The sequence below is a fragment of the Triticum aestivum genome, chromosome 6D (genome assembly GCF_018294505.1).
Source record: "Triticum aestivum cultivar Chinese Spring chromosome 6D, IWGSC CS RefSeq v2.1, whole genome shotgun sequence".
Taxonomy (NCBI): domain Eukaryota; kingdom Viridiplantae; phylum Streptophyta; class Magnoliopsida; order Poales; family Poaceae; genus Triticum; species Triticum aestivum.
In genome coordinates this window covers 42,246,185-42,255,901 of record NC_057811.1, presented here as the reverse complement: position 1 = coordinate 42,255,901, position 9,717 = coordinate 42,246,185, and the positions used below count along the sequence as shown (strand labels likewise).

At 46.9% G+C, this 9,717-nt stretch overlaps 1 protein-coding gene and 1 long non-coding RNA gene across 4 annotated transcripts; one reads left to right on the top strand and one right to left on the bottom strand.

Moving 5' to 3' along the window:
• Window positions 1-2,072: 2,072 nt before the first annotated feature.
• Window positions 2,073-8,883, bottom strand: LOC123143385 (uncharacterized). 3 transcript variants are annotated; one of them, XM_044562301.1, is made up of 14 exons: window positions 8,512-8,883; window positions 7,320-7,512; window positions 5,569-5,822; window positions 5,365-5,419; window positions 4,876-5,003; window positions 4,645-4,795; window positions 4,286-4,553; window positions 4,120-4,201; window positions 3,956-4,022; window positions 3,782-3,839; window positions 3,617-3,698; window positions 3,155-3,418; window positions 2,875-3,048; window positions 2,073-2,733 (listed from the first exon to the last, which is right to left on the bottom strand). In XM_044562301.1, the coding sequence occupies exons 2-14, from the start codon at window positions 7,462-7,464 to the stop codon at window positions 2,383-2,385; spliced, it is 2,079 nt and encodes a 692-aa protein (XP_044418236.1). In that variant the 5' UTR covers window positions 7,465-7,512; window positions 8,512-8,883; the 3' UTR covers window positions 2,073-2,382. The 3 variants fall into 3 exon arrangements, with proteins under 3 accessions (XP_044418236.1, XP_044418238.1, XP_044418237.1); XM_044562303.1 differs by lacking the exon at window positions 7,320-7,512 and having other exon boundaries at window positions 8,512-8,852; XM_044562302.1 differs by lacking the exon at window positions 8,512-8,883 and having other exon boundaries at window positions 2,073-2,730; window positions 7,320-7,608.
• On the top strand, window positions 2,486-5,958 carry LOC123143386 (uncharacterized). Its single transcript, XR_006470828.1, has 3 exons — window positions 2,486-2,760; window positions 2,853-3,499; window positions 5,547-5,958. It is a non-coding gene; the product is annotated as an uncharacterized lncRNA (long non-coding RNA).
• Window positions 8,884-9,717: the final 834 nt, after the last annotated feature.

The window sequence follows — 9,717 nt, the reverse complement described above, 5'->3', positions numbered from 1 at the left end:
AATTCAACACTGGCATGATTTTTTAGAAACTTAGTACGACAAATGTGACATTACAGCATAGCAAGTTCAACATCATAAATTCATAACAACAACTTCATACATCACAAGCATACTTTGGCTCCTCCAAAATACATAAAGGCCAATTCTTATTCATAAGTAGGCTTCTAAAAAAATTAGGTTGGGCATATAGAATAAGCTATGGAGGTGGCAGTTTATTTCCACATCCAGCAGTAAGCCCCAAAAGAAATAAGTAGGCTTGTAAAAAAATAGGTTGGCCTTCTAGAATAAGCTATGGAGGAGGCAGTTTATTTCCACATCCAGCAATAAGCCCCAAAATAAATAAGTAGGCTTCTGAAAAAATAGGTTGGGCTTCTAGAATAAGCTGGGGAGCAGGCATCTTATTTCCACATCCAGCCATAAGCCCCAAAAGAACTGGCCTTAAATCTCATGGCACATGAATTAAAACAACTTTTTACATTTCACTCATCACAAATTCCCTTGATCCTCTTGATATTGCTCGTGTTCACCTCCCCAGCTTGCAACATGCCAGTAATGACATGCTCAAGCTTCTTTTTCTCCTGCTTGAGCTCATCAATACCTTCAACTGCTGTTTTCTTTCACTTCGTAATCACATCTGCTTCAGCAGTCTGAATGTGCTTCAGCTGCCTGTTTCTTCAGCTCCATGTTTTCCCTCTCAAGCTTTGCCCACTTCTTCCTGTGCTTGAAGATCAATCTTCTCCTCTTCCCTTTCCCTAAGAAAACTTCTCATAATTCTCCTTGTGCACCTTTTCCTAAATAGATGCGAAAACTTCTTTGGCGTCCTTAATAATCTTATTGTATTTTCTCCACTTGCTACTTCTTCTCTTTTGCTAGCGTTGAAATCCGCTTTGCTTGAGCAAAAGTGTCATTGATTGTGCCTTCCTTGGCCTGCTCATACATATCCCAGATCTACTTCACACCGGGCCATTCTAAATCCACCCACTCCACAACACCACAATTGTACCCATTATGAAAATATCACAAGGCAACATTTAACTTGTGGCACTAAAATGAAATAATTCTTTCCGCATTAAATTTTAATAATAAATCTTCAACATTACACACTAAATACAATGAGCAATTCTTTATGCTGAATAGAGTTTGGTCTTTAATCAACCCACTTATTTAAACAACACAAAGCTTGGTCTTTAGTAAACAACTATTTCAAATGACACTGAACTATGTGCATATGAGCATTTGTACTGACCATTTTTCACACACTTATAGAACACATTAAACAAAGCAATTGTACTAACTAACCAACATATCCATGTGCACACTAATAAAAAGATGTATGCGCACACGATTATGAACACTAATGAGCTACGTGCACAGAAGTAATGAAATGGAAACAAAATACTCACACGCGCAATGCAGCCATAGAACCTCTTGCCAATGATCATGCCTTCCAATGCAACGAATCTCTCCGTCGGTAGCTTATAGATGCAAAGCACGTATCCCGTACCCACACCACACCAATCCAAGTCATCCGTTGTGGCTAGACACTAAAATACCACGAACAAGCAACAAAAATCAAAGATTGGAGTCAAATCAAAGCTCAAATCGGAAAATGCCCACTTCTAGGAACCCTAACCCTAGTTCAGAGAAGACCCACGTAGGGCTTGTAGCCATGTTCTTTCGAGAGCGGCGTTAGGGACTCTGAGCTCATCTCGCCGTCATTCTACGGGGCCATGGTTGCAGCGGGTGGTGGCGAGCCTGCTAGGGTCGCGGTATTGGCGATAACTGAGGGGACCGAGGAGAAAGATGGTTGCACGCAACTGTTTGGTTGGGCCAAATAGCTAAAGGGCAATGTCGTCTAACGACCGTTACCCCGTGGGCCTGACGACTTGGTCTCACTCTCAGTTATCCTATGAAAAAACACTTAATCAAGATTTTAGTGGTTCCAGCAAAAAAATAAGAAAAGGCGGTGATCTTTTGCAAATTGTTAGCGATTCAGTGGGTTTTTTAGAAGATGTGTGCTGCGATGTTTTTAGGCAAAAAAAAGCATAGATATATTTGCAAACACCCTTCAATTCTATCAAAAAACAATTATATCGGCCTTAAATTCCACATGGAACACAGAGGAAAACTACAGTATCCCATTTCCACATTATTAAAACTTTAAAACTGGTCGACGAACAGAAAATTATGCTAATCACAGTTAAAATTTGCCCCCTTCCCCTCCCGGCCTCAGCCACTCACAAGTCATAAGTCACATCACACCACTGCTATAATTTTCTCAGAACCATCCTCTGTTGTCAGGTCAAAGTAAACGCAGCGCCGGGGACCGACGATCTCCTTTCTTTCTTTAAGATCTACACATCACTCGCTCACTCGCCACTACTAGATCAGCCTGAGCTGCGGCGGCCGTCTGGCCCCGCCGCCGCCGCCGCCCTGGTACGGCGCGCAGAGGAGCTCCATCTGCGGCGGCGCCATCGCCGGGGGAGCATGGAGCGCCTGCATCGGCCGCAGGGAGCCGGACGACGGCATGTCCCGGAGCCGGCCGCTCTGCCACGCCGCGGCCGCGCCCTCTGCTGCTTGCCTCGGCTGGTACTGGGAGAAATGGTACTGCCACATCTGCTGCTGCTGCTGCGGAGTCGGCGCGAACTGCTGGAGCTTCATGGCGGCCTGGCTCGCCGGCACGCCGGGGTGCGGCGCGTACCCCGGACCGCACATGTACTGCTGCATCTGCTGCTGGGCGACATTGGCAAACAAGATCTAGTGAGACTTTGTTTCTATTATAACAAGCAGTTGTTATTATGATCAGAGCTAAGATGGCTGCATTTGCTGACACTTCTATTTAACAAGTTCAGAAACATTGCGCAAAGAGAGAACCTGCTGGATCGACATCACGGGTGCCACATTCCCTCTGCTACAAGGGAGATGCGAATACGACTGATACGGCGCCGGACCGTGGTGAGTGGCGATCATCTGGGGATGCATATACTGAACATACTGTGGCCCCGAGAATGCCGCCGAGGTGGGCAAGTTCAGGTAATCAGTGCTGACCTGAAAGAAGCAGCAGGACATGTCAAGCCTGAAGACAGAATCACAGAAGAAACTGGGCTACTGGAGTAGCAGCAGTGCCAATGGAAAGGCGGTTATAATCACAAACCATTGCTTGCCGACCAGGAGCCATGTCGCAAACCCCGATAGAAGGCTGAACTGGGTTCCCCCCGTCGAAATGCATGCCATTCTTATTCAAGGTGGAGACGCTTGGAGAGCTTGAAATGCGGCTGTGTGATCTCTCCTGGGTGATTACTTGATTTTGTGACGCCTTATCTTTGTCCAAATGGTTTTGGATGAGATGACTCACATAGGCATGGGTAACACTTCTCTTCCATGTCTTTGCAGAGCCACCATTTTCAGGAAGGGAAAGCTGTGAATAAAAAGGATGCACTTGTCAGCTCAAAGGGTTCAAGCTCAACATTTTGTTATGTACAGGAAAATCCTTTCAGGGGTAAGAATATCTATATTACTTGAGCGACCAACTTGGCTATGATTTTAGTGTCCGATAGATAATTGAGTAGCAGGGCCAATTTGTTTTACTAAAATTAGAGTTGATAAAATACTTGACCTTGTCATTATTTGCAATTGCCCAGGCTGTAGTAATTTCTTTGCCAGATATTGTGCATGCACCCAATGTACTTGAAGAGGGCCTGCAAAACAACAGACATTAACGCTCTTCTTAACAACTAAAAAGAGTGTAGGAAACAGTGTCAAGTTTTAGGCAGCAACTTACTTTTTCGAAGACCCAGTAGATGTACAAGGTAGCGGAGCCTGGATGGCAGGCGTAAATTCTGATAGGGATGATGTAACAACAGATTAGCTAAGAAGCAATAGCAGCATCGCCAGCATTTTAGTAGAATCGCGTGTCATAAAGTAGTTGTCATGGCATTCTGAAACTAGGATTTACCTTTGGCACTGCTATTCTCATCTTTTGTTCTATCATGTGCCACAAAACCAGATTTATTGCGGTTCAGCTGTATAAAAAACATATTGTGGGGACTTCATGAAACATTCGGACAAAATGGAAATTACAGCAGTACTTTCAGAGAGCAAAAACGGAAGAAGCAATACCAGCCAGTGAGGAGCCTCCTTCTTTGTCTGGTTAGTTAGACTTAGACTACCATCAAACTGCGCCTTCGGCTTCTTCCAAGCGCTGTAAACAGAAGTAAACATGAGAACACCATCAACATTATGGCAAGGTAAGAGAACTGAGGATATCCATGAAGCAATTCCCCACCTTTTATTGAAGGACTCTTTAGGTGGACTTGGCGAATTCGCGAAAAGTCCCAAAGAAAGGTCCTGTATCTGTCCATCTTTGGGAGGATCAGGATTTATGCTGATGCGAGGAGCACCTACAGCAGGATTTAGTTGTGGAACACTAGCAGTAGCAGTTGGTTCCACTTGTTGATCTGCGCAGCCAGACTGCGTAACCACTTTGTTAGCATCAGTTGGCAACAAAGTTATTCTGTCATCCTCCTTGATAGCTCCAGTAGGAGTAATCACACCTGAATTACAATGCAGCATGTTACTCAAACTGTACAACTTCAGTTATTAGTATGAAATACACAATAGCAGGAAAGAGTGAAGATCAACAACCTTCTGAACAAGAAGTTGAGGCAACATTTGTGTTTGAGATATCTTGCTCCGTCGCCGTGTCGGCTTTTGGCTCAGAAGGTGGGGCTATTTGGGATAGTGCTAGCAAAGTATCAGCAAGTACTTCCTCCTCCTTTGTGAAAGAATTCGATGGCTGCAAGAAACCCATAGTTCACTTGCAAAGTCTTGGATTATGACAAAGTGAAGAGCAGTTTTCAGACAGAAGATACATACCATGGTCTCGTCGGTTCTTGTTTCACGATCCATCTGAAAAATCTGAGCACTGATAGCTGAAAGATGACGCCTCTTCTTGGCATGCCGCGGCGACGAAGGAACAGCCTGACCGACGCGCTTGATTATGGCTGAAAGTAGAAGACCCAGAATTGAGATGTAAAGAAGACCCAGAATTGAAATGTAAACTTGGTGCTCTGCCAATTGTTGCTTAAGAAAACATCTAAACTGTGGATGTCCCAAAAGTAGAAACACTCACATCAATAGTACATTCAGGGCCAGCCAAGTTAGATATGCTATTAAAAATTATCACTATATTACTTTGTAAAACCACTAAGCAATCTTGTTGGTTAGCCATCATCAAATCTGAGAACCATTAGCCAGAGATGGTCCTATGCTATGCAAATCAGTAGGTAAAGATGGAAAGAGAAAGGGACAAAGCTGTCCCTGTTCCCAGCTTTAAGAGACACCAAATGCAGCGATTAGTGGTACCTGATCTCAATTTCCTAGGAACCGGCGGGTCCACGGCATCACAGCCCTCAGCCACCTTTGAATTTGCAAGACGAAAAAACAAATTAAGCCGTGCATAAACAAATACAGAAACCAAATGAGTGAGCCTTTTTCATTGTTTGGGAATAAATAAAATGAATGAGCTTCGCTTCACTTCATTTCAGGGAAGGCAGAACAAGGCATCACCTTTCCGAGGGTCCTCGGCCTCTTCCTGATGATCAGGCTGCTGCTGCTGCTAGGAGTGGCGGATCTGGTCAGTGAGGAGAGGACCGTATCGTCGTCGTCGCGGCCTCCGTCGGAACCTTCTTCGGCCTCGCCGTTGCGATGATTGTTCATGTCGCTGTTGGTTGATCTCCACTTCAGGGGCTTGGGTTTCTTCCCTTTCTTACGCTTGAGTTCGGCGACGTGATCCCCGCCCTCGCTCTCGTTCATGTTGCTGTCTGGAAATAGTGTTGAGAGGGGAACAGGCATTAGAAAGGTAATCTGATGGAATAGCCGTTGTCAAGCATCATGATATAGTGTTGTGAACTGCCGTACTTCTAGTACTTGATTAAATCCATTATTTCCCTTAAAAAATAATTTGATTTTTAGACAGAGAAAACAAAAGAAATCCAATGCATCAGTCACATGGAAATAACAGAAACTTCCTTTGGCATGAAGTTCAGATGATCGAGAAGAGAAGACCAGAGCAGTAAGACTTCTATGCTTTAACAAGAAAAATTAAATAAATAAAAATCGAATGGTCGCCGGTGGGGGAGAGATGCCCTAACTGAATCAACCAAAAAGGCCCCCGAAAAGCCAGGATAACAGCAGCAAAGTTAGATAGGAGGAAAAAGGAGAAACAGAATAATATACAGGAGAAGAAAGCACCCCAAAAAACAAACTTTTTTTTCTTCCAAACCATGCAGGAGAACTGCATGTCAAATAAAATAAATAAATAAAATAGATATAGCAGAAAAACAAACTCTCAAGGGACTCTAGAAAGCACTAGTAGCCGAAAAAACAGGAATTAATTTCCTCCCATTTACGCCGTATCACGGTCGTCCGTTGATACACATCCGACGACGACGGCCAATTTCTGTTGCAGAAAAGGACGACGGGAAAGCCGAGGGCTAGCGTACGTAGTACGTGTGCACACATCTCCCTACACGTCGGCATGCAGTAGGTGCCAAGCGTTGCGGCCCAAGGCCACAAAGCCACAAGCCAGAGGCAAGCATCACGATATCTCCCGGAAATTTCTTCACGGAGGAGGATACGAGCTCCACCTAATCGGAAAAGGCAGCACAGGATATGGATCGCTAAGCGCAAAAAGGCACGGAAGTTTTGGTTCCTTGTGGCCGGTGACCGAGGGGAGATAGAGGGGAAAAAGGATAGCTTCTTCCCAAAATTGTGCAAGCTCAGTTCCATCAGAGAACCAGAATGGAGCTCAAGTTGATCAGGAAATCGATTTGGAAGCAGAGCTGAGGAGAATTTTGCTTGCCGTTTGGTGGTACTGGTAGCTGGTGGTGGTCTCCACTCTCCGGCCGGCCAGCCCCCCAAAGTACACGGTGCTAATCTAGTTCTAGGCAATGATTCCGGCCACGAGGCCGGCCGGTTGCTAACACAAGAAAAGAGGCTAATTTCCCAAGAAAAGAACCTTAAAACCAATCACAGAAGCCCACTGGCCACACTGATCTGTTGTAGCAGTAGCAGCGCCCCACCAGCACACCATCCACCTCCTCCAGAGAACACAAGGAAAAAAAGAGAGAGAGAGAGAGAGAGATTGCTGTTTATAGGGGGAGAAGATAAGGGGCATTTTGGGGAGGATGAGAGAGAAAGCAGCAGAGTTTGTTCAATGTGACCATCATCTGATCTGATCTGATGGAGTAGGCCATTGGTGGCAGTGAGATGAGATGAGAGAGGAAGCTGGGAGCAGAGCAGAGGACACAACCACGTACCAGCAGCGGCAGGGGGAGGCAATGAAGTCGGCGAGGAGGAGGAGGACGACGAGCCGCTCCTCATCACGTGCCTCCTCGTGACCCCAACCACCGCCGCCAGCCTCTTCTTCTCCCTCCGGCCCTCATCCTCCATATCCACCACCATCCAAAAAGGCTTCTCCTTCCTACAAATCCTCTTTCTCTCTCCCCACACCTACACGGAGACACACACGGCCAATGCGTCCATTAGCATGGAAGAGGAGAGGGAGAGGGGGGGTCTCTTTAATAAGGAGGGGGAGCAAAGTGAGTGAACAACAACTTTGTTTCTTTTTCTTTATGGGAGGGAGATAGATAATAAAGTGGGCATGGGCCGGGCCTAGCAGCGGTTGTACTACTTACTTACTAGTCGCCGTAGTAGTGGTGGTAGCCTGCCTGGACTGAGACAAGGAGACAGGCATCCCAGAGGTCAGCAGCGGTACAATGGAAGCAACATCAGGAAAAGATTGGGCGGATAGATAGACGAAGAGAAAAGGAGTGAGCGAGCGAGCTGCCTGCGTTGCTTGCTCCTGTGAGGACGAACGGGGGAGGGAGGGAGGGATCGGATGCCTGGAAAGGCGGAGGAAAGGAGGAGGAATTCTCACTCACTTTCTTGCCTGAAAACGAAACCCGGCCATGTAACATTGGATTGGATGGATCTTTTCTTTAGCCCCAGGAATCCCAGAAAGAAAGAGAGAGGAATATGGTGGCGGTGTCTTTGCATTGCGCAGGCAGCGATCGATCCATGGATCGATCCCTTCCCTTTATCCGTCCAGATCCGAATTAATGCGGAAATCTCTCTCTGCTCGCTTAATTCTTCCGAGTAATACTCCGAGTACTAATGTAATCGCCATTAATGAAGGATTGGGAAATCTCTGCTCTGCTCGGTTTTGGAAGCAAGTAGTGGGAGAAATGCGGTGATGGGACGTCGACGGGGACAGCAGCTGCTTGGGCCATGGACGGGTCGATGCTCGATCCATCGCACCAAAGAACGCGGGGTTTATCCTGAGTTAATGCTGTCAAGCTGGAAAACACGGAGGTGATAACGGCGAGAATCGACGGAAAAGGCACGGATTAAGTGGAGGAAAGAAACGGAACACATCGCAGGAAACACGAACCAACTATATTCAACCAAATCAAGAAAGTAATTAACGCTTGTGCTCGTACGCGTACCCACCTCGCATCGCGTCGATCGGCGCCGGCGCGGAGCAGAATCCTCCCCGCGGCGGCGGCAACAACAGCTGCGGAGGACGTGCTGGAGAGGAGGAAGAAGGGCGAGCAGAGGAGGAGGAACAGAGCGAGCGATATCTGTCTGGTACGGAGGGAGGTGGTTGCTTGTCTGGAGGAGGAAGAAGGGAGCGGTAGTAAATGGGATTATGGTCTGGAGGGGGAGGCCGGGGTAGGGGACGGGCGACGTCGGCCCCTTTTCGCCGTGGCGTGGGCGTGAACGGAAAGCTGCCGCCGCGAGCGCCCCCCGCCTGGACTGGCCTGCGCTTGTCCTCTCCCCCTCACTATAAATCCTCTCTCGTTGGCTAGGCTCGTAGCGCTCTCTCTCCTCACATGTACTGCGTGTGTGCGGAGACGGACGGACGGACGGATATCTCCGTGCCCTGTCCAGTCCAGTCCAGTCTATCCCCCACTTAAACGCCCCTACTGGCTGGCTACAGGATGCAGCCTCTTGTGGGTGTTTTTGGTGAAGACTTTCTATTGCTTGCTGCCGCGGCTGCGAGAAAAGATATGACGATATCGGCAATTCAAGTGCTGCCGGCCGAGACTGGCAGAGTTTAGTTTTACTACTGCGTACGGGCGAGCAGCACATATTATGATGATGGTCTTCCTTTCCTTTCCTCTGCGCCCCACCCGCCATTCGTCGACGACGTCAGTCAGTCAGAAACTCAGACACTCAGGACATTGTAGTAACATGTTCATTTTTTTATTGGACCGAAGCACGCTACGTGAAACAAACATGACAAATTCTTGGGAAGCAAATTCCTGTCATACGAGTCAATAAAGGCGAATTTTAGCACGATCCCTCTTACCTCCCTCCCTCCTACCTCCCCTTTTCACACGAGAGGTAAGTGTTCGTAATAGATGTCAGCCATTGGTTTGATTAAGTAATGGTCGGATGAACTCTTATCTTCTTACTTACAATGTGAAAAGAGAGGGTAAGAGGGAGCATGTTAAAAGTACTCGTCAATAAATCGTCAGACCACTCCTACACCATTGATTCGAGTGTTTCGACCCATAGTCGAGAGAACAAGGAAAATCCCCTTCTTACCTTCTTTTAGAAACAAACCCCTTCTTACCCGAGTCAAAGGAAACTCCAAAGCGGATCACCAAATGGACGTCATCAACTGTCCACAGACAGCCTGATGATCCAACC

Coding starts and splice junctions, on each gene's coding strand:
- LOC123143385 (XM_044562301.1), bottom strand. CDS start 7,464: ATGGTGGTGGATATGGAGGATGAGGGCCGGAGGGAGAAGAAGAGGCTG. Junction 5,420..5,568: donor GGCCGAGGACCCTCGGAAAG/GTGATGCCTTGT, acceptor GCAAATTCAAAG/GTGGCTGAGGGCTGTGATGC. Junction 4,554..4,644: donor CTCAACTTCTTGTTCAGAAG/GTTGTTGATCTT, acceptor ATTGTAATTCAG/GTGTGATTACTCCTACTGGA.